Here is a 24,725-nt window from a genome sequence, read left to right as displayed (position 1 = left end):
CTGTTCTTCCTCTCCCAACAGCGGAAGGTTATGCAGCTTTTCAGGAAGATAGCTCAGGGGATGAAGCGGAAAGTCCTTCTAAGCTAAAACGCTCTAAAGGGATTCATGTTTTTAAGAAGCCAAGTTTCTCCAAAAAGAAGGAAAAAGACTTTAAGATAAAAGAAAAACCCAAAGATGAAAAGCATAAAGATGACAAGCACAAGGAAGAGAAGCATAAAGAGAAGAAATCAAAAGACTTGACAGCAGCAGATGTTGTTAAACAATGGAAAGAGAAGAAGAAAAAGAAAAAAACAGTTCAGGAGGTAGAAATGCCACCAGTGGATATTCCCAGGTATCGGCCTGTGTTTGGAGTCCCTTTGAATGATGCAGCAGAAAGGACCATGTTGTATGATGGCATCCGTCTACCAGCAGTGTTCCGGGAATGTATAGATTATGTAGAAAAATACGGCATGAAATGCGAAGGCATCTACAGAGTGTCAGGTATAGTGTCTGTTGAGATTTTGCTGTTTCATGGTTTTTTTTAAATTCCATAATATTTCTGCTTTAGGATCCTTCCCTAAATGAAAAAGGGTTTATACATATCTGAGATTACTGTTAGTTCTGACTTAATTGTGATTGGAGGAATCACAAATGTGTTTATATATTTTAAAAAGTTCCAGTGGCTTATTTAATAGATGTATTTTGAAAGTTAGCTTGGTTAACCATAATGGTAAAGAATTCATTGCCAGGGTTGCTTTTGAATTCCAAACAGCATTGTTTGCCATCTGCCACCTTTGAAAAGTGCAGTTCAGATTTTTAAATTGGCACTTGGCACCTGCATTGGTTATTTTACTCTGGATGTCAGTAGGATGGTGTTGGTTTAATTACTTCAGAATTAGTATAGTAATGTGCAGTTCATGATGAGGGACTGTAGCTCATTTATAGTGTGTGTGTGTGTGTGTGTGTGTGTGTGTGTGTGTGTGTGTGTGTGTGTCTTCCATCCAGAAAGTTCCATGCAAAACAATATAAAGACCAATAGTGTAAATATATAGAGGAAGTTTCTTGTATTTTTAAATAAGTTTTCTATCCTGTGGCTTCTAGGGTCTATCCTTGAGGTTGTTTGCCTGGGACCAACATATGTGAAGGAGCCCATTTCCTGGCTATGCTCATAGTTATGATTTTGCTGGTTACTGTGTAATATTTTTTATAGATGTATTTGTTTTTCTTTTAAGACTGTTAGCTACCCATTTAGTTATTGAGAGGTGTACAGCTATATAACTTGACTAAATAAATAAATATTTTGATTTATACAGGATAAGAAGGTACAGTGCTAATAAGTAGTGATTTATCAAGAACTTAAGCAGCCAGAGAACAGTTCATTAATTTTTGTCTTCTTCCTACACTTTGATTTCGATGGAATTCCTTCTCATTAGTAGGTGTCCTCAAACCAGAGAAAATGCCAAGCAGCAGTTTAACAAATTTTAGCTAAGATTTGAAGAAAATATCCTGGTAGTAATGTCAAGATAATTAGCATTCATAGTACTTGTGTAACTTTGACTCACTAAAAATTTACAGTGGTTTGAGTGAGTCATTTAGTTGCACAGCTATGCTTTAAATTGCCAATGCCAATTGTGAGAGACATGATGCCAGCAATATTCATGTAATGCAGAAGCAGAGAATAAAGACAAAACTGCACTGAAAGTAAATATTTTGCAAGCACAGTATCTTATATGCAGAGCTCTTACACCGGAGTATCACAGATACGAATGTCACTATCACTGAGTGGGATACTGTGTGTCCAGTGCTTAGAAAAAGGATAGGACTGGTTGGGAGAATGTTTGGTCTTTTAGGATAGCAGTTTATATGCTGTCTGAGCATAGCAGAAAGCATGTTTCTCTCAGTAATAAGTGTTGCTCTGTATCTAGGCTTGAAGAAAAATTCATATAAGAATTAGGAAGTACATGAGCAGAAATTCAAATGACATAAGCCAATTGGTTTGATTATAATAACCTTTCAGTTAAGCCCATAAAAGTTAGTAAACTGCTAAGAGTCTAGACTCTAGAATAGGGGTGCCAAACTCAATTTCATTGAGGGCCCCATCAGGGTTGTGTTTGACCTCAGACCAGGGAGGCGTGGCTGGGGGTGTGTGGCCAGCTCAACATCACTCGTTTCAAGGGCGCCTATGGTGGCCTGAGTGCTTTGCCAGCGAAAGTGGGCTCCCGAGCTTCGTTTTCGGCTGTGACGGCCTCTTGCAACCCTTTGCCAGTGAAAACAGAGCTCGGGATGATTGGATATGGCCCTCCCGAGCTCTGGTTTTGCTGACAGAGGCACTGCAGGCCGATCCTTTGCTGTTCCCAAGGCGGCTCTGCAGGCCAGATCTAAGCACCTTGCAGGCCAGATCTGGCCCTGAGCCCATGCTCTAGAACCTTTGAAAAGGATTAGAGTGATCTGATCCCTCCCTCTCTGCTAGCCACCCATATTATTATACAGGTCATGGAGGAAAAAGAGACTGGCAACTGATACGTGCAGAGAATATTCTAGCATATTTTCTATTTTAAAGGAATGGAGAGAATTCTGAAATTCCAACAAATTATCATCCTGTCTCTCTCTATTTTTCTCCTGCCTTTTTTTGTCAATGAGAGATCTTTCTTCCATTCCATTTTTTTTATTTGCCCTCCACTCACAGTCCTGGTATATCATTGTTATATGTGATTTGCCTCCAGGAATTAGTTATCTCCAGAAGAAAGATAGGATGGAAAATAGGATAGGGATATTGTTCAGGAGGACTAGAAGAGCTTTAAATAGCAGCTAAAGAGAGAATCCTGTAAGCAAAGTGGTATTACCGAGTGTGTTTCTCTGAATTTTGGTAGGATTTAGGGTTTTTGGCCATTTAAAGGGGAATCACAGTTTTGTGCTATCTTTTATGGATAGAATTGCTGCTGAAATAGCTAGGTTCAAATTCCCATCTAACCATTTTTCTTAGGAAGAGATTCCGGTTCAGTCATTCTCTCTCACTTTAGCCTATCTCATAGATTGTTCCTATGAGAACATTAGAGGGAGCACCGTGTGAATTCTTTGGAGTTCTCAGATAAAAAGTGAAATGAACAAGTGATACCGTACATTGAGATGACAGAAAAATATTGAACTATATAATTCTTTTTTATTCTCAAAGGATTTAAAAATCATTCTAAATATTTTTAAGGAATTAAATCAAAGGTGGATGAGTTAAAAGCAGCATATGACCGAGAAGAATCTCCTAACCTAGAGGACTATGAGCCCAACACAGTAGCTAGCTTGTTGAAACAATACCTGCGTGAACTTCCTGAAAACCTGCTTACCAAAGAGCTGATGCCTTGCTTTGAAGATGCTTGTGGGAAGAGCTTGGAGTCCGAGAAAAGGCAGGAATGCCAGCGCCTCCTGAAAGAGCTACCAGAATGTAACTTTCTCTTGATTTCTTGGCTGATTGTGCATATGGACCATGTCATTGCAAAGGAGCTAGAAACAAAAATGAATATCCAAAACATTTCTATTGTGCTCAGTCCAACTGTCCAGGTATGTGTGCTAGCCAGCTGTTATTTAAAACTATTTTCAAATATATTTTTGGAAGTCACCTTATGACGTATTGCATGTGGTTATGTATATTTACTCTGTAGAGAAAAGGTGTGCTACTGTCCAAAACAGAAATATACTTACAGAGCGCATGCTTCAAATGGAACTTACCAAGCGTGCTAAGCCACAGATGGTCTTGCAGGGACTTCAGATTTTTAGAGGACTTCTGCTTCACAAAGCTGAATTTATTCTATGCTTCCAGTTCTCAGTTCTTAGAATTTAATATGGCCCTTACCTTATGGATACAAAATATTTTTTAACATTTTAAGAAAACTTTGATATCAGGAACATTGTGATTGGTATCTTGCAGCTGGTTTGGTTGGAACTATAAGGTAACTACTTTCTCTTATTTATATATTTTTTGAAACATGAGGCCGTACAGGGGTGTTGCTGTTAAGACATCTGGCAAGACATTGCTAAATAATTAACTCATAATTAAAATGGACTTTCAGTTGGCACTTGATTCCAAATTTGTGCTGTGGATTGAAGATACAGAAGTCTCTGCTTTTCATATGCCACCAGAAATCCCAGTTTAAGTCATTTTGGAGTGTGCTTAGATATCTTTAGCACCAAATCCATATTGGATATAGTATTCAAAAGCAGAAACTTAAAACTTAAAACTTAATTGCATCAGTTTTTAATGAGTTAGATGCATTATGTATATTAGGCGATTAGTACAAACAAAATGCCATATAGAGTGCCTAAGTGTATGGCAACTTTTATATGGTTTAGTGAAACAAACCATTAATTGAATTCATATATTTTAGCCTTCTATCTTGAATGAGTACTTCATTTAAGATAGATAAGATTAAATTGTATAACAATTGAAAGTTTAGTTTGGTGGCAGGCATTTCGCATCTTACCTGCACTTAAATTAGCATGAAGGAATTCATTAATATAAAAGTTGGTACATATTTCTCTGTCCAAGAATTTGAAGAGAAGGTGTCCTATGGATTTGCCATTTAAAAAGGATTTTATTTGGGAAGAAGGAAATCATGTAATCTTAAAGGGTGAGGAGAGCTAATACGTTTGTTTGTAACTGTTGGAAGACACTTCTTTATTTTTTTCTCTTTTATTTTCCTGCACTTTTTCTTTTTTCTATTTTTTTTCTGTTGATCTTTTATCTGTATTCAAATCTCTAATAAAATTATATATAAAAATAGAATTTATAGATGGTTGATGGTAAAGAGAGTATATTTTTATTATTTTTATTAAGATCCTGTATTTAGATATAAAGATATTCACAGATTTTAACAAACTACTTGTAATCTGGATGCAGTAAAGAAAAACAAGGAAGTTGTTTTGTATAACAATTGATAACAATTGTGGTAATAATGTTCAAACTTATCCCTGAAATCCAGAGATTCAAATAAGAGTAATTCAAAACATTTGAATTAAAGAGGAACTCTGAATGAACCAACAAAAGGAGCACCCACAATATAATGCAGATGTGTGTGTTGATGTTTTACTGTAGGATTGCAGCTAAACAGTTCCTATTATGTTAAATTTATTACTTAATTAAAACATTTATATAACTACTCATCTTATAACCATCTCTGGGTGGTTCCAATCACAAGTTAAAGCAACATACAAAAACATATTAAAGTTATGAAACTTAAACACATTAAAATATTAAAATAGTCACAAGTCTTTGCCTGATTGGGAAGTTGCAAGCACTGCAACTTGTAGTTTTACTACTTATTACTAAAAGTTACCAGACCAATCAATAGAATCTCTACAGTATCTTATAAGTGAAATCGCTGTTTTATACAATTATTGTCAATAGTTTAAAAATTATGACAAAAAAATGAAGTAATTTGAATGATTTGTTCAAATATGTTCCATTATGCTCAATATAATTTATAATTAGATCAGGGTGGACTCTAGGTGTTGTATTTCTTTGATACGACTCATTATTGGTGAGGTCTCCTACGCATAAAGATTAGTTAAATTGCTCATACCTTTATTCAGCACTTACACTCTACTCCACCTTTGTTTTTAACAGGGTCACCTTAAATGGGTGCAACATGTTCATTCATATGCTCTTCACTCTGGTTATTTGACTAGAGTTTCAGTATTATGAAACTGAATTCAGGTCTTTTTGGAATTTGGACATTTTCCAGCTATTAACCATAGTAACATTAAAAAGTGGCTAAGAGTTAAATACCACGCAGTAGATATTTTTAGCATCTTTATAGCCAATATTGTTGCATTTTAAGACAGCTGAGAAGTAATAGAACATAGCCGAGGGTCATTGAAGTATTTTATGGTGGGAAAAGAGTTAAAGTACGTATTTAAAGCAATTGCCATGTTAATTTATAAATACATAATACAATATTTCTAGACTTTTACAGCAAGGTTACATTAAAAAATAAACAGAAGGTTTTGCAATGACTGAATCAGTTTGCCAACCTGAAATGTGATTGATCTTAACCAGATTTAGTTTGAATCCAGATTTACAAACAATCATTTGAACCTGGTTCAGTCAGGTTAATCATAGTTAATGTTATTAAGTGGGTGGTTTTTTTAAAAAAAAATGGGTGGCAAGGCAAGCTACAAAGAAGCAAAAGTAGAAACAGAAATCCTGTTTGGCTGGATAGAAGTATAGGGTCTCCTGCTTGAGCAAGGGGTTGAATAAGAAAGCTTCCAAAGTCCCTTCTGACTCTGTCCTTCTGCTTTTTGAGACTGGCATGGTGTTTGCATGGTACTCTTAAGAAGACTATAGCACTGTTTTTCTCAACTGATATTCAGGATATATCCAACAAAGCAGGAGTGTTGAAAAGATTGCTGCTCCAAATTACTAAGGGCTGCCGTGCAGAGGACAATCATTCAGTCTCATCTTTGGTCATATCACAGACCGTGTCCCATATCACATGGACCAGTGGTCGCCAACTGGTGGACCACGACCCAATTTTGGTGGGCCGCAGAGAAATATCACCCCCAGAGCACCCTCCCAAAGCAATCCAGGCTGTGCAGAAACACAAGGCTGCGCCGCCCACATGGCCTGAGGGAACTCTCCCCACCCACTCACTCCTTACCCAGCAAACTTGCCTGCTAAATTGCTAGTTTTCCTTTTTCTGACCATCAGCTGTTCTGCTGTGCCAGGAAATTTAGATTAGCTAGGAAGCAGGAAATGATTGGATTTCTTGCTTTCTAGCTAATCTTTAAATCTTTGGCTCTGCTTTTAAGCACAGCTGAACCTCCCTTAATTATTCAGTGCAGACTTACGGCAAGCAATTTTGAGAGACTGAGCTAGCTGATGGCAGATAGATAGATCACTGAATGATTCTGCTTCAATCTGCTTTGCCTGATTTGGGGTAAAAGTTACTCTTTTGTTTATAAAAAATTCAATATTTACATACATGGTGTGTTGTGAGTTAATTCTGTGAGTTTGCTTGCTAGAAAATTGTATGAGTTTGCTTGCAAGCAAATTTTATGTGACAGACTGAGCTAGCCAATGGCAGATAGATAGATTTCTGAATGAATATGTGATTCTGTGAGCAACTTAATCTGCCTGCCTGCTTTGCCTGATTTTGGGTAAAAGTTGCTCTTTTTTAATAAAAAATTCAATATTTATATAAATATTTATAATATTTACATACAAGCCATGACCAGCCAGTCACATGACCACCAAGCCACACCCACAAATTAGGCCACGCCCACAGAACCAGTTAGTGGTCCCTGGGATTTAAAATTATGAGTTTGGTGGTCCCTGAGGTCCAAAAAGTTGGCAACCCCTGACATGGACATTTCACGTCATTCTCCATTACAAAATGGGAAAATGTGTTGAGGACAGGTGCATTTAGAAAAAAACTATTAATGTTATTCACACAGATAGGTCAAGTTCTTTATAAGGCTCACACAGTTTCAGCAGCTGTTTCCTGTTGTTTTGGGGGCATAGATGTGTGCACACACAGCCATTTCTGCTGGGACTCGCCATATGGCTGTGGTGCAGGGCAGCTTCCTAAGCATCTCTAAAGCCTTGCAAAAGATCCAGTTGCTTGAATCAACTAACTAATGTTTCCCCATATTGACAACTTGAAAACATAATACCATAAGTGTGTTTAGGAAGGAATGTTTTATTATTTTACAAGAGTCTACTCAGTGAATGGCAATACTTCTAAAGTGATACTGTCTCTTCTCAGATCAGCAACCGTGTCCTTTATGTGTTTTTCACTCACGTACAAGAATTCTTTGGAAATGTGGTCCTCAAGCCAGTAACGAAGCCTCTTCGTTGGTCTAACATGGCAACCATGCCAGCATTGCCAGAAACACAGGACAGCATTAAAGAAGAGATCCGAAGACAGGTTGGTCATATTTGAATGATTAGAACTTTCTAAAAGTTTGATCGAGGGAATTATTTCCAATCTTTTTATCACTGATTTATGGCCCCCTTAATTGAGCAAAGTGCTAGATTTATTGTATTGATGGTGAAGGAGAAAATAAAAACTCCCAGCTCTTAGATTTAATTGAAGAGCTTACACTTACTTTAAGTAGCCTGGATATTTTAAATTAAGGCTTAAATATATAATTTTCTCTTACATACTGTCCTCATTTAAGATTTAATTCTCTCTTGTGTGTGGAGTATCTTAATTTTTTTCAACTGAGGTTTTATTATTTTGTAAATTGAGATCAAATCTCACAATGTTGCAACAAATGGCCTAATTTCCAGATTTCGGGTCTAATTAAAATATGATATATATGAACTAACTTAGTACCTCCAGTAGTAGACAGAAAATGATCTTCAGGAAATTTGACTTGCTAACTTAAATTGACATATTCCATTTGTGGAAAAATAGTTAGAACTCACTTATCATCCGCCTTGTACAATGGCTGTTCATAGTTACAGTAGTGATAAGAAAAACAATTTCATGATCCAGGCATGTATTTTTACAAACCTCACAATCATGTGTTGCCATTACAACTGGTTAGTACACATCCTCTGCCTACCCGTTTTTATTTATTTATTGTTTTTTTTTCTCCCCTCACAGAGTGGAGAGGTTGGACAGGAAAGGATTATAAGAGAGTAAGCAGGCACAATTAGCAGGAATGTGCTAGAACTGGCTATTTACCTAGTGTGCTCACAGCCCCTGAATGTGATAGGTGCTAGTGCATTCCTTTTGATTATATTGTGTGCCTACTTATAATAATTTCTCTCCAGTGAATGTAAATAAAACTTTAACTCCATTCTTGCAATCACCAGCGCCATAGTGAACATTCCAAAGGGAGTGGGCGAAAGGGAAAGCTGATGTGAGCACAATCACAATCATGTGTGTCCACTTAGGAATCAGGTTGCTGTCACAATAATGGTATCTAAGACTTTAATAATGTGCTTGTTTTTTTTAAAATTAGGAGTTTCTCTTGAATTGTTTGCACCGAGATCTTCAGGTAGGGATTAAAGATTTATCCAAAGAAGAAAGGTTATGGGAAGTGCAGAGGATTTTGACAGCTCTGAAAAGGAAGCTAAGAGAAGCTAAAAGACAAGTAAGTTTGTGCTTTTCTCTTATAAAATTGTGTGGATGGAATACTGACCGTCTAGTTTACATCAGTACTGTATAGTTAAAATATCAGACCTGGCAAGATAAATAGAACCATTAAGTTTTCCTTTCATTTTTTTTCCTTGAGTGCAGTGCAGAATTATGGGGCTTTTGATAGTTCTAATCCCACTTATTCTTTTATTAGATTCTTGGTTTCACTGGTGCTTTGATTCCACTGGATAAAAAATTGAAAAGGCACTTTGTCAGGGCTTCTATTCCAGGACCTAGGTGATTCTACTGTAATGTTCACATCATCTGTTGATACTAATCTTTTATTACAGTTTAATTTCTGTTTAGAATAGATTACTGCAAAATTGACTAAAGTAAACATTAGGTTTCTGGGTGTTATTTCATTTTCAGAGTTTGATTGTTTTGATCTTTAACTATAATTACCTTATACTACATTTACTTTGTATTTTATTAGGCATTGCCTAACTGCTTAATTGTTACGTTCCAGCATGTAGGAATGTTTTATAATGACTGCACTGCCTAAATCTGTTGCTGGTGTGCAAGCAAAAATTTATGGTCTATCAATTTTTGGAAAATCAAAACACCCATTCTCATTCGGCCACCGTCTGCCTTATAAAAATGAGTGATTAATTTGATCTGCAAATGCTGCTTTAGGAAACTTGAGCTAACATAGGTAGTTTTCCAATATTGTTGTAGGCAAAAACCCTGCAGAAGCTGCAGTTTAAATATTCTTGTATGTTAACGTATGATCCTTTGAATCGAGTCATTAGTCAAGATTTTTTTCAATACAGGAATGTGAAACAAAGATTGCCCGAGAAATTGCTAGTCTTTCAAAGGAGGATGTTTCCAAAGAAGAAATGAATGAAAATGAAGAAGTTATAAATATTTTGCTGGCTCAGGTAAACAAATACTTTCTTTAAAGTATTTTTATTCTTAATGTTTAACCTACACACTGGAAATAAATTGAGGAGAATTGACCGAAAAAGATAATTTCTTCTTACAGACTCTGTGTGTGTGTTTGTGAGTGAAGTGACAGATAGCTATCAAGTATAATGCAAATTCTCAGTGTCCTGAGGGACTTGTTGAAGTTTTTGCGGTTGATACAGAAAGTAGCTGATCTGGAATCTCTGGAATCAGTGTTGAAATCAGTAACAGCATTTGTGTTTTACCACTAACTTATAACTGAAAAAGCTGATTCTTGTATGTAAATCTGAACAATTGTGAATTCAGAATTCCAAGACCTTTTGAAATAATAAATTGGTTGCACTGATTGAACTCCTTATTGAATAGCATCTCACCATCACTGCTAGTTCTTCACCACCCTGCAATAGAAGTGCCTCCTATTTTTCTGTTTTCCGTAACCTCCTGTTCTTCCTGCTTTCCAAACCCAGTCCCTGCAATGCTGCAGCAAACAGCCACAATTCCTTCCCAGGTTTTCCAGATGTAATGGGTCACAAACCATTATCACAATGTCACAAACTTCCTAATTTAGGATTCCTATGTGCTTCAATTTTTCATAGTTTGAGAGCTGCCAAGAGATATTTAGGAAATGAAAATAAAACTCCACAAGAAGAGACCCTGCATTATGGTTTCGTGCAGTTTGTAACAACTAGAAAAAAGAGCTGTTTTTGTACAATCTGTTGCAATAAATGTCTCAGCCTAGAAAAATATATTGGGAAGCAGATGAGAGTATTAAATGTATAGTGGGCATTGTATTTTCCTTCATCCCTCCAGAACAATCTTCTTTATTGCATATTTTCTACTTTGCTACATAAGAAGCTCGGTTTTATGACTATTGCCAAGAAAAAAAATGTCCTGAATCAAGATTGGTTTATCATTTCAGTAAAATTGCTCATATAATTTAATTACATTTGATAGGAGAATGAGATTTTGACAGAACAGGAAGAGCTGCTAACAATGGAACAGTTTTTACGTCGACAAATTGCATCTGAAAAAGAGGAAATTGATCGTCTCCGAGCAGAAATCGCAGAAATTCAAAGGTAACCCAGTTTCTGCTTGAGAATTAACCAGTGGGTGGAAATTACAAGTCAGCTAGTTAAACATTAGAAGAAAATTCCTTACAGAGCAGGCTCTGGCTGGTAGTGACTGCCTAAGGAAGTGGTGGATTCTCTTTTCTTGAAGCGGACTAAAACCAAACCTGGAAAGTTATTTTTTTAGGGAATGTTGCAGCATAGCCTTTTCCATCTTGGTACCTTTCACCTTGGTACCTTGGGATTACAAGCCTGAGGCCAAGGTCCTTTTGTGTCGAAGTTCTAAGAGTCATAGTAGCACCAATAACATCTGGAGGATCTCCAGTTGGTTAAAGTTATTACAGTAGCATATTATGGATCCTGAAAGGAACCAGGGCTCAGTCTAAGCGATTTCCATGGTCCTTTCCAGCCAAAATTCTGTGATGCTAAACTTACTGAATTTAAATAGTATTTTAAACATTGTTTCACCAAAACAATTACAATAGGCTGAAAAACAGCTTCCAGAGCAGTAAATATTTTGAATTCTACTGTACAGTGCAATATTCATGCAATATCAGGGGTTTTCAATTCAATTATATAGAATGTGAAGGATGTGTGTTTGTGTTTTATTTTTATAGTTATAATGTACACTGAAGATGGCATTTAATTTCGTTGTAAGAGGTGCAGTGACAATAAAGTAAAATTTTCCTTTCCTTTCTTCCATCACAATTAAACCTAAGGCTTTCTAAATCTACTCTTGTAATAATTTTTATGCCACTTTGTAATTCTTCTCCATGAGCATTTATATTCATTAAATTGTGTTTTGGAGTATATACATTGTGTGTGAATGAATGTGCTTGAAAAATGTATAGCAAACCAAGCTAAAAAGGATAGTTGTTACAAAATTTATACTTGCACATCTAGTCGTCAGCATGGTCGCAGTGAAACCGAAGAATATTCTTCTGAGAGTGAGAGTGAGAGTGAAGATGAAGAAGAGTTACAGATTATCTTAGAAGATTTGCAACGGCAGAATGAAGAACTAGAGGTGAGATGCTTTCTGTGCAGTAGATATTCACTTGAGTTCTTTATTCAGGCATGGAAATATATGATGGAACATATGGCAAAAGAGAAAAATTCAACTAAATATGAAGAATTTTGTAAAACTAAGTTACTTACCTATGGAATAGCATAGCTTAGAAAGTAGCAGATCCTCTTTTATTAGAGGTCATTACCAGATGCTGTAACAGCACCTTTGCCACTTTGTCAATGGGTTGGATTAGATGAGTTTTGTGGTAAATTTCCAAATGTATTGTTCTGTGGCCAGTGTGTGGAACATAATATTCTCTCTTGAGATATCAAGGCAGACCATTCATCTATCCTGACCAGACCTAGTTCTGTATTATGATACTAAGCTTGGTTAGATGGAACTTTCCCAGGTTTATCTGGAGATAATATGGACCCGATCAGGGACCTTATGCATGCCAAATATGTGCTCTACCACTGAATGTTGGTTCTCTGTGTGCAGTATAGAAGCAAAAATTTCTGGTGAAATTTTTTACTCATTACTTTGGAGTACAGTCTGTTGAATTCCCTAATTTAAGACTAAGTAGTCTTATATACAATTTGCATTGTTCTCGTCACTTCTGCGTATCCTTTTCTAGTTAATTTAAATCCTTAGGAATTGGAAATGAAAGAATTAGAAACAACGTTGAAGGACTGTATAATACTTAGGTTAACATTACACTGTTTACTAAGCAGGCAAGATTTATTTTTGTTAAAATATTATGAATAAATAGTTTGAGTTAAGAAATCTTCAATGGATTCCATTCAATCTTATATGTGGAGATGTGGGATTATTTTCCTGCCTCTCCCTCTATCTGTAGATTTGCAGGGCAGAAACACTTGTATCAGGGCGCGAAACAAGTTTGATTAGCAGTTGCTCTGTAAGCGGACTGTTAAATGCAAAGTAGCATCAACAGTTTTCAGGATCAAACCATTGTGGATAATTTAAAAAGAGAGAGAGAAAATAATAGGAAAAACTATGGGATTTTGTTATAATAGCAGATTTTAACTGAATGAGCACCAGTGGTAGAACAAAGAGAGAAATGATGTTTTTAAGTGTTGAGTAAAAACTGATTTTTTTTACATTTACTGAAACTAAAGCACTGAACTGTATTATTTTCATATAAATATAGCAAATCAATTGTTCATAATTTAGACATTATTATGTTTGCTCTGATGCAATCATTTTATAAATTAAAAAAGCTATGAGTTAATGTGAATGTGACATTGTCATAGTCCACAATGATTTTGTATTAGAGATGTCATTTGGACGGATACTTGATGGAAAAGCTCACCACTAAGACTAAGGTTGGCTCCTGCTATACTTTCCAAGGAGTTTATTATTTTATTTAAGAACCAAAATATATTTCTCAGCATTCTGGCTGTGAAATTCTCATTTTAAAATCAGTACTATTGCTGAGGAATGAAATGTAACAACAGGACAAAAATAATTGAATGAGTATGACAATCTTTTTAAATTTGTGCCAGCCTGTTTTCCATGCTGCCGTTTTCTCTCATGTAAGCTTTTTTTTAAAAAAGGACATTGTGGAAGGGGAAAAAATGCCAACACTGATCCATGTTACCCATGCAAGAAGCTTCATCAGATTTCTGTGGGTTTCCTGGTTAACCTTCTCATTGAAAAAGTTTTCCCTTCTTTCCAATAAAGGCATTCCATGTTGCTTCTCTACTGTTTAATAAACTTTTCCAGTTAGATGAAATACAGAATATTGTTCAGACAAAGGTTTCCTGTTTCAGTTAAAACATATAACTGAAATAATTCTTTTCTTTGATTCTTAGAATAGATCAAGTGTCACAAAAAACCTGAACGGCTGCCCAGAAATAAACTCTGTAATTTAACTTCTTAAAATTGGCAGCAAAAGCAGTACATAGAGATACATGATACAGAAAAGCAAGGACCCCCACTTTGTAGAATGCTTAATTTTTTTTCAGCAGTCTTTACTACAGCCTGAAAAACTGATCAACATTATTTTCTCGTTATTATAGCTGAAAAGAAAGCTAAGGAAGAAAGATATAACTAGGCTTTTGCAGTTTGCAGATGTGCTTTTACAACTCTTAAGAGTCAACCCCTCTGAACTCAGTAAAACTTGGGGTTGACATGGATGCGACAGTGAACGCTTGTGAGTTAATGGCTAAGGTGTGATGTGTACTGGGCAACCACTTCATATCCTATTAATTACATCTCTCTTCACCTATGTGGAGTGATAAATCCCCCAATAAAAATGGAAATAAAATTTTTTAAGGACATTTAAAAAATGAATACATATGAATAAATAATTAACAGTTCCCAAGACCTATGAGGAAGGCTGGAGGAAGGAGGTGCATATTTTATGTTGCCTTTGAATCTGCCATTGTAAATTGCTCATCTCTGCTAGGGCTGGATTTTCCAAGGGCCTCCTTTCTTGTTTTGTTCTGCCTGATGAGACCACGCTTGTCTCCCTTCCAAGAGAGAGCTGCAGTGAGGAATACCTTATTAATGATTCATTAGTTCCATCAGTAGCTGGCTGTGTATAAAGCTGAAGTGACCCCTTTTTCCCCTTTTGCTGGATCAAGGTTAAGAATAACCATCTGAACCAAGCGATTCACGAGGAGCGCGAGGCCATCATTGAACTGCGAGTACAGCTTCGCCTCTTGCAGATGCAGCGAGCCAAAACGGAGCAGCAGGTGCAGGAAGAGGAAGAGCTTGAGAAACGAGGGGGCCCGATGCAGCAGCAGCCGCCCCTGCCAAGAGACAGTGTCCCAGAGACAAAAGCTATGAAAGAGCAGCCAAAGGCAATCCAAGAGTCAGTAAAGCCATCTCCAAGCAAGGACAGAAAAGAAACTCCCATTTAATTGGATTTGGATTCTTGCCTGTGCAAAGCCAGGACTGTGCAACTTACTGTAAATCTATGGCCTGTACATTCTGTAAATATTTTTTTCTTTGACATTCTGGGGATATTTTGTCCCCGTCCTATATGTGGCTTCTGCCTATCAGGCTCAGGTTACTTGGAAAGATAAAGCAGAGGGACATATCGCAGGAGCGGGGCAGCTCTCTAGTTACTCAGCCTTGTCAGACATTAGCTTTGGCTGATCTTTGAGAATTGAGGGGATGATGGTACATTTTAGAATGATTACATACTCACTCTGAAGCAGACTTTCAAATTCTCTCATGCATTATCTGTCCAAGGGCTACTTCATACGAGATATTTCATTGCACGGATGTAGGAAAAAGTACATACTCTGCTGGGCATATACCAATATGTCTGGTAATTCTTGACCACCAGATATTTCAGGTAGAGAAGGTTGCAATAGAGGGACATATTCTCTTCCCCCCACAAAAAAATTCTCTCCCATTTGGTTATCTTTCTGGCCACATGTGCAGATGACCATGTTTCTCTCTGACCAGCACTGAAACCAATAGGTTAGCAGAAGAGGGAGAACACTGCACGACCCCTCTCTGTGCCATTTAGGGGTAGTCTAATTTAAAAGAAAGTTTGGTAAGAAGCATTTCCACTCTGGTCTTGAAAAGGAACTTGCTCTTAGCATAGAAATGGCTTTTATGAAGTTATTTGCAGCTGATACATCTCATCAGTGCAGTTGTCTGTTAAGTGTTTGTAGAGAAGCCACACTTAGCACAGAAAAATAGATGTTTGCAAGTATGTTCCACAATGGTCGGTACTTTTCTGTGTGGGGGTAAAGTAACTGTATAAAAAGTGGCCGTTGGTTAAGAATGGGGAGATCTAATCCATGTCCCATTCATTTATTTGCTTTGTAATTTTTTTGCTCTCATTATAATTGTTTTTACTCACTCTTACTTGTGCCTTTCAGTAACAAAGGAGCTTTACAAAATAGATGTGCCCAAAACAGTGGAAGATCATCAAAACTTTAGTATTATGTAACATGTTTTCATCTGACTTTTTAAAAGCTTTAAGAAAGTACATGTAAAATTTAAGCTGAAAAGATTGATAAGCACATATCCACAAATCCACTATGAATTCTTGAACCCCATCAATGCAGTAATATGTAAAATTGATTCCTAGAATTGCCAATTAATTAGGAATAAGGGAAGCATTTTGTAGGTTTTATAGCAAACTTCATAATGCTGATCTTTTTGTCTTTCTTTTGATAAAGAAATTAATGTTGATTATCAAGATCCCATGATTTAGAAAAAAGTTGGTGATTTTTGTTGCACTCTTTGATGGATTGAGAGCATTTTGAAGTAGAGTGCAACACAAGTGTGCAAGCCTCCATCAGGATTTTGGAACTGAGATGAATGATAATCTCAGCCATTTTAGTGGGTTTGAAAGAACTATTACATTCAGAAAGGGCTTCATAATTGTTGTAGAACTTGTACCAGTTTTTGGTAAACATTTGAAAAGTGTGTTGAAGTGCTTTGGTGGGCCTATCAAGCACAATGCAATGGAGGGAAGGTGGTCCATCTCCAAACTCTTTTTGGCATTTTCTAGAAGGCAATAGGGGAGCGTATTGTGACCCTTGTGTGCTTAAAAGAGGGTGATTCCAATAAACAAAAAAGCGGGTAATACATACCCAAAAAATTGTGATGGAAATGTTTAGCTGCCTTATGCTTAATTAGTTACCATTGCCAGCAGTGAATTCTTACAATAAATTGTGGCTTCAGAGTCACATCATTTTAAAATCCCAATTCAGTTTGAAGTGGTTGATGTTAATTGAACTCTATAGGGTGCTTGTAGCGTATTTAGTTTCTGTCTGTAATATTTATTTTTTATGTGGTGGGTGGACTTTTTTGTTTTTCATTTTGCCTATTGCACTGTTGTGAATCATTGGCCATGATTTAATGTTTGTACAAATGGCACTGAGATGCATTCTAAAGACCGACTTTTTTAAAACCTTAAAGAAAATTTATGGAGGGTGGTTAAATGACAGTTATAGGTAGATTTTTTTTTTGCCTGTTACATACATTTTATATTTCTGACAGTATTTAAACCTTTTTGTTTTGAATTCATACTAATTTCTATTAAATTGTCAAATTTTTATAATCAATGTTCATCAAATATTTTGATATTGGCTAATTTTTGTTTGTCAAGAACATGTTAATCAAGAAAATAAATTTAACAGCCATGTGCTAATGGTTTTATTGAATTAAAAATGTTAAGATTCACCAATAAATTCTCTGGCCCACATTGAAAACCCTGATGTGGAAATAACCAACTGAACCTATGAAAAATGTTTGTATTAAATAAATGCAATTCTACAGAAAAACCAAAAGGACAGATTACTAATTGTGTTTCTTTCTGATTCGCATTTCTGGATTGTATGATTCTTCAGTCTAATCAAAAATCAGAATCAACTCTCTCTGGCAGAAAATTGTTAACTAATGAGGGACAGCAGTTGAAAAAAAAAATCCTCTTGGGATACAAACTACCTGTTGGCAAATTTGAAAGAGTTTTGAGTGCAAAGCATTTCTGGAATGTTCACAACAACCTGATTTGAACTTAATTCATTGTAAGCTCAAACTGTTCTTAATTCCAAATGATTTTATCGACCCAAATGAAGAGAAAGCTCAGCAATGAGACCTACGTTTCTGTTCATTCCCACTTCTTTCATTTATGAATTTTCTGTAGATTAGTAGATGCGAAGTTTACCTATCTATGCTGCAAAGTCATGTGCCCTGCTGCTTGCTTCTGCGACCCTAAACTGATTTGTTGTCTGACAGCAGAATCTGAATTTTCCCCATTTCAAATTTTGATGTGCTTCTTTCATCATAGCAGAATGTGCTGGAAGAACACAATCTTGTTGCTGTTTGGTAACGCCATGTTTTCATTAGGGACTTATTATAGCAGGGAAAATAATTATTTTCCCCATGTCATTCTTCAGTGTATTCAGTGTATTCACTCTGTTTTAAGCAGGTATTAGCTAAGCAAATGTTTGCTGTTTTTAGAGAAAGGAGTCATATGCTTATCCGATTCTTGAGTATCTTTTCCCACAGACTGAAAAAAGGAAATGAAATTGGTGTGTTTCATATATAATGCTGCACAAGGAAAATACCAACATACATAAGTATTGTTCAAGTTCCATTGGTTCAAAAACAAAAGTGGAAGCAAAGATTAAATATATGCTACATGGCAATTTAATACAGGTCTGATTAGAATGCTGTACATTGTTGTAAATTAAGCTTGCTTACAATTGCCACATATCCATTCTTGCTGATGGTCCTTCTGTTCCAATTTGAGAAGAAGCCATGAAACTTGCAAACTTTTGTTTACATTTTTAAAAAATAAAAATAAAAAATATATACATATAGTCATAAGGCCAGCTCCCAAGAAACTCATGTTCTGCTAACTCTTCAAAAAAGGAACCATAGCAGGGAGGAATAACAAGTTCAAAACTAGAAGATAGAGGTTAATGCCAGTCCAAACTTTAAGTTACATAAAAGGAAACCTGCTTCAGAAGAATCACGATTTCTGCAGGGGATTTATTTTGCTGAAATGTTTTAAGGATGTGGATGAAATGATTCAGAAAAGTAAAGATTCCTGAAGACTAGGTACTCATGAGTCAAATGTTATGATAGAGTAAATGCAATAAAGAATATAAATGGATTATATTTTCACAACAGATAGTGCAAAAATGGGGTTCAATAGGACTAAAGTCATTTTCAGTTTGGATATAAAAGATGTTACGAATAAAGGCAAACATACATGTCCCAGGATAATGTTGCAGGATCCAATCCGAGTTGGTCACTGGGACCAGAGACTTTGTCTTCAAAGCTTTGGGACTCACGCTGGGGCACCTCTTCAGGAAAATTCCTCTAGCAGTGTGTGTGCTTTGGGCTTCTGTGTGTGATAATTGGTGCTTGTTGTATATGGCTTTTTAAGATGTTAATTGGATCAACATCTAAAAGAGCCACATACAACGGGCACCATATAAACACACAAAGATCAGCCCAAAGGATACACTCTGCTAAAGGAAGTTCCCTTCCCTGAAGATGATCACCAGCACGAGTCCAAAAGCTCAAGACAAAACCTCGTCTTGGTAACCAATCCAGGTTGGATTCTGCATAAAAGATGTTATAATTAGGAACTCAACAGTTTAACTGGCACTTTGATGTAGACTGGCTCACATTTAGAGGGAAATGCCCTCTTAATAAGCTGATGAAATATGGATTGATAATACCTAAGCAGAAACTTTTTTTCTGTCCCTTTTGATTTAGCTTGAGAAAACAGCAAATGTATTAGGAAAAGTGCTGTACGAAGTATTCCAACAGAACTTTTTCATAAATCCCTCTCTGAAATAAGAGGCAGGCTCCTTGCCAATCTTGATCAGCAGCTCTAATAGCTGTCTCTGCACATGCCCTTTGCTTCACTAGCAGTCTCAGGGGAAGTGTGGCCTATGCAACCCCCCTATAGACAGCTGAGGCCCAGCTTTTGAAGTATGGCTTCTTCAACATATCAAAAGGTCTTCATTCACACTAGCACCTTAGGAACACCCCAACTGCTTTGCCAAGCCATTATTAAACTAAACCACAGTGTACCTGAATGGCCAGTTTGCAATTTGAGAATGTTCTCTTCAGTTGTAGTACAGCAGCGAGTGTGTGTGGAAAGCCAAGCGAACTTTGCAGATAGCGTAACACCAACCATATCACTGCCCTATGTTATTGCCTCTCCCATCAACAGAATTAAGCTAGAGATCACAGTAGGAGAAGTAGACATCCCCCCTCCAACTCACCTGAGCATCCATGAGACAATGTGGCTTCTCCAGAGAATGCCCCTTTAAAGCATTTTGGAGAGGTGATTTTATCAAGAACAGCAAGTGGCAAGTCCCCAAAAGCCATTCCGCTCCCAACCCCCCTCCTGTCATTGCTCTTTTTTGCAGAAGGTTTTCCAACAATGATGCCGTTTTTTAAAAACAGGCATAAAAAACCCTAATGTTTATATCTAGCATGTCATATGTTGATAGGAGCAAATATTTTCCCAGAAATGAGAAATACTATTAACAAAATTGTGATATGAATGTTATAGCAGAGCATTTGAATACGCAAGAATAGCCTACATCTAGTTTCCTTAGGAGGGTGGTTACCATGAATATTGGCCATTCCTAGCGTATTTTGAGCAAATTAGATGTCCTGTTAAAGGACTGGATAACTGACCTGGTTTGAAATCTTTAATTGAACAGTTTGTGTGCGCATGCAGATCTGTATGCCTAAACAAAGACCTAGGCTTAACCAGAAAAAGCATACATATAATTATATTAACAAAACGAACAAGGCCTTAAAAGGTCAGGCTATAATTTAAAGGATTCACAGGAAGGCATTTTTATGAATTCCCATCCCAGTGTCTTACTGTATTATAAAATATGCTGAGGTGTTCACATAGCACTTAGACTTATATACCACCTCATATTGCTTTACAGCACTTTCTGACCAGTTTACAATGTCAGCTTATTGCTCCCAACAATCTGGGTCCTCGTTTTGCAAACCTTGGAAGGATGATTCACCTCGAAACCCATCAGATTGAACTCCAGGCTGCAGGCCCAGTTAGCCTGTAATACTGCATTCCAACCATTGCACCCACTAGGGCTCTTAACCACTGTGGCATTAATAAATCTACTGCAATCCTAAAAACAGACACTTGTGTATAATCAGGGTTCAAAAGTCCTGCATACAAACTGCGGTTAAGTCAGATTTCCCACCCACCCCTAAAATACCTTTGTTGCAATTTGGTGCTATGAAAACGTAAACACAAACATTAGTTGTACAGATGTTTTGTCCAACAGAATCAGGACTTTCAACTATTTTTTATGAAAACAGGAATCAAAACACACTGACATAATCATGCTAATTTAAACCTGTATTTTAGGCACTTTTGAACACTGGAACAGGGAAGTATTTTTATAAAAAACAGTTCATAGTTTCAAGGGATTACATGGCATTAAGAAAAGGAAAGTTCATTCTTATTAATAATTTTTTTTTATTCTGAGAAGGAAAGAACATTTTATCACAACAGTTTGAAATAGCATGATTAAAGACTGCAGCACTCCCACGAGTGGTCCAAGATACGTACAGTATATGAAGAAAAAGTTGCACCTCAGAACCGATCATGATCAAGTTTAAAATACCTGACTTGAAGTACATGTGCTATTAGATTTCCTTCAGGTCATGACCAGCATGAAAAAAAAAATATCAGGACACAGGTACTCAGCATAGATTTCTGCTCACAGACACAGCAATATGCTGTGTTTTAAGGGTTAAAATCAGATTGTGGTTTAATGTTGGCACTGAATCCTTAAGATGAGAAAAACAAAACACCAAACTTCTACTTTTCCCTCATTTACACACATCAAAACTATTCACACTTAAGGATGTGCCCAACTGCACACAAATTTAAGTCTTTTCAAAGATTAAAAACTTTAATAGCTAATACTGGAGACAGCTTCTTTGCTTCTCGGTATAAATCCGCCAGCTATTGGTTCCTAAGAAAGAAAGAGTTTGCTAAGGTAACTGTTTGACAGAAAACAAATGACAGTCTCTGGAAATCACTCCCTTTCTACACTGAAAATGCTCAGACAATTCAAGTTTCACATATTCAGGAAGACAGAAGATTTAAGGCTCTGGTGACAAATACAATCCCTCTGAGCAAAGTTTTTCTAGAGTCAAGATTCAACACATAACTGGTTTTTTTTCCTTGACTCCAAAATTCTTGATCTCAGATTTAGATAACATCCAACTGAAGTTAAGTCTGGCAAGATATTCTCTCCTCCGTGGAAAAGAGGTTTCAGTAATCCATGTTAGGGGCACTTGACGATTGCCTACAATTTTGTAATGTTTGTTCTCTTTTATTAAAATTATACCAACATTCAGGAACTACTTTTAGTAAGTTGAAGAGGCTGTGCTCATAGCATCATCAGAAATTTTGGTACTGGCCGGGTGGATGCTTGCAAAATACTTGACATCATTGTCATTATCCATCTGGAGGGCCACAATTGTCTGTTCTACAGCCTCTTGATGGGAATTAACACACATCAGAAAGTATTCTGTATCGAGGGGGAAAAAACAAAGGAAGGGAATCAGCATGCATGAAATAGCAAGTATTGGTCATCAAAATCAGAGGGTTGCAGAAATGAAATGTAAATTAAAATCCACAGGAGCCAAGAGATTGTTTTCTTTTTTCTCATTTAGTGTTCATATCCTCCTTTACCTCAATTCAGATAATAAACAATGTTGGATCTACTCTGCTGCAATCAGTAATTTCATTCTGACTTCTGGGCCAGTTCCTTACTCTAAGCCTAACCTATATTTTGCATTTTAATTAAAAATGATCTATTCTATCTTGTGTGTCCTTTTCACCCTGCAGAATTCAGGATGAATTATTTAGCTTTTTTCCCCCCCTCCACCTCTCAGTGTCCTTCCATATTTACAGGCCCTTTCTCATAGATTATGTTTCTGTCTCTTCCTTATTCTATTACCTCCCTAGTCTTTTTTAAGCTATCAACTTTGCCAATAAAATCTCTTTATTGTGCAGTATTTTCTTTCCAACTCATTTTCTATTCACATTCTTACTCCCATAAATATTTTCCCATTCTTTTCTATATTCAGTCTGTCTTTTATTCCCCCCCCCCCGCCCACCCATGGTTACTAATCTTTTCAATAATCATTTATCAGGTGCCTTTTATTTGTCAGACTGTTTAAAAAGGAGAACGTTTTTGAAAGCAAGGTCTGTCTTTCACTGTTAATATATATAGTTTGGAAAGAATAAAAGGTAAAATGTAATCTTATCAAATATATATCCAATCCTGTCCAGTGGAATTTTTCCCCATACATGTGTTCAGGATTGCAGATTTATTCATGAGCACATGCCAAGTATATAAGGTAACCACAATCAGTTTAGTCACTGTAGCAGGAGTGGGCAACTACTTTGATATTAGGAGCTTCTCTTTTTATTTTATTTTGTTTTGAAAGCTAAAGTGGCTATGTATAATGGTATGTGAGAATGGCCTTGAGGGAAGATGGGAAGATACGCTGCCTAGAAAAGAGAAAAATGGGAGGAGTCTTCAGCGGCTTAATAGTCAGAGGAAGAAACTTAGGAAGGACCCACCTGATCAGGTGGTTAAAATGAACAGCGAGAGAGTTGCATAGTCAGACTTGTGAAATTCTGTTAATGTAACCTTACAATAAAGTAGAATTAGCTCATCTCGTTTCCTGAGTGGCTTAGATAGGGGGGCTGCCAGCGTGGCACAAAGTACAGATAGTCCTCAATTTACAACCAATCACTTAGCAACCATTCAAAATAACGGCAGACCTTCCCCCGGGCTACTTACAAATCATATTCAAAGTTCTGACGACTGATTATACTTGGGGTGTTTGGTAACTGGCCAGCATTTATAGCCATTGATAGCATTCCAAGATCATGAGACTATGATTTACAATCTTTTCTTTTGCCCAAAACCAATGTTTACTTCTGGTTTCTTACAAAAAAAAAGCCCATTGTGAACAATTTGCTTAATAACATCTGCATTTACTTATGACTGCTGTGTTCACTTAATGACCACTGCAAAAAAGGTAGAAAAATTGGGCACGGTGGTGTGATGACCCACTAAATGACTAGCATGACTTACAACTTTAATTCCAGGCTCCACTATGGTCATAAATTGAGGATTACCTATAACATCGTAAAGAAGAGAGGTAAAACTTTTCAGCCATTTGAGGTGTGTTATGGGGAGACTTTTTTAAAAAAAAATGATTTAAGCCTCTCCAAAAATTATGGGAATTCTCTTGGGGCCTAAGCCTGCATTATAGGAAGAGTTTTTACAGCTGAGACTTCAGACAGCCTTGACCATGAACTAGTTAAAAGCAAAGGAGAAGCAAATTCTGTACTTCCTGAGTACTTTCTACCTACCTATATTAATATCTCCATTTCTCCCTTGTTCAAACCTAAGGTTCTTAAACAATTTTATAACCCCCTAATTTTTGGCTCAAATGCTCTCCACATTCTAATTTAGTTCAAAGATTATAATCCAATTTAAAACAAAGGTTTACTCAGTGGACCTTGTCATTCCCTTCTAGATAATAAGCACATAGGAAACTACTTTCAAAATAACAGGAAAGATAGCAAGGGAATTTGAAAAGTTTAGTACCACTAACCTTTTTCTAGAAGTGTTTGTCTTAAGGTCTTTGCAAGCAGGACTCTAACGTTTGGAACTCTGTCTGAGGCCAAGTGTAGCAAATGGGGCAGTAGATATTCAGCAAAGTGATCCATTGGCAGGCAGTCATCTTCTATAATAGTCTGAAAAAGAACGATACCTAAAAACACCTGCTTCATTCAAGCAATATTTAATGGTGGACAGTGAGGTAAGCAATAAAGGCTTAAAGTAGCATGTAACAAGAATCTATGACAGATTTCGCCTTTTTTTTTTCTTTCTAGTTTTGATGTTCTTCTCCAAGTCGGCCTCCTCCTCATCTTGTCATAAATACAATCAATCAGTCAGTTAAAAAGAATTCTTCTTTTGGATAATGAAATATGTAGCAATTACACGAAATCACACTAAATCTTGGGGGGTTAAACTACATATTTGGAATAGGCCACAAATGCCTGTGATTATATAATTTGCTGAATAAATTATGCTAAAC

At 36.6% G+C, this 24,725-nt stretch overlaps 2 protein-coding genes across 11 annotated transcripts in view; one reads left to right on the top strand and one right to left on the bottom strand.

Moving 5' to 3' along the window:
* Positions 1-24,725, top strand: part of RALBP1 (ralA binding protein 1) — a 56,136-nt gene that overhangs the window by 23,718 nt on the left and 7,693 nt on the right. For 4 of the 6 annotated variants that reach the window (XM_026699393.2, XM_087931062.1, XM_087931060.1 and 1 more), the window contains 8 exons: positions 22-480; positions 3,182-3,531; positions 7,734-7,895; positions 8,941-9,072; positions 9,887-9,994; positions 10,974-11,095; positions 11,990-12,110; positions 14,699-17,371. In XM_026699393.2, the coding sequence (XP_026555178.1) occupies positions 22-480; positions 3,182-3,531; positions 7,734-7,895; positions 8,941-9,072; positions 9,887-9,994; positions 10,974-11,095; positions 11,990-12,110; positions 14,699-14,977 (1,733 nt within the window). In that variant the 3' untranslated portion in view covers positions 14,978-17,371. Of the gene's footprint in view, positions 1-21; positions 481-3,181; positions 3,532-7,733; positions 7,896-8,940; positions 9,073-9,886; positions 9,995-10,973; positions 11,096-11,989; positions 12,111-13,666; positions 13,928-14,698; positions 17,372-24,725 lie in introns of those variants that run through there. The other 2 variants (XM_087931063.1, XM_087931064.1) reach the window with 2 other exon arrangements.
* Positions 21,050-24,725, bottom strand: part of PPP4R1 (protein phosphatase 4 regulatory subunit 1) — a 41,368-nt gene continuing 37,692 nt past the window's right edge. For all 5 annotated transcript variants that reach the window (XM_026699394.2, XM_026699395.2, XM_026699396.2 and 2 more), the window contains 2 exons: positions 24,240-24,381; positions 21,050-22,132 (listed from right to left, as the gene is read on the bottom strand). In XM_026699394.2, the coding sequence (XP_026555179.1) occupies positions 21,969-22,132; positions 24,240-24,381 (306 nt within the window). In that variant the 3' untranslated portion in view covers positions 21,050-21,968. The remainder of the gene's footprint in view (positions 22,133-24,239; positions 24,382-24,725) is intronic.

Source organism: Pseudonaja textilis, chromosome 3 (assembly GCF_049901715.1).
Source record: "Pseudonaja textilis isolate UNSWEBS1 chromosome 3, rPseTex1.2, whole genome shotgun sequence".
NCBI lineage: Eukaryota > Metazoa > Chordata > Lepidosauria > Squamata > Elapidae > Pseudonaja > Pseudonaja textilis.
The sequence above is the reverse complement of the archived record's forward strand: the minus strand, read 5'-3'. Positions and strand labels throughout refer to the sequence as shown.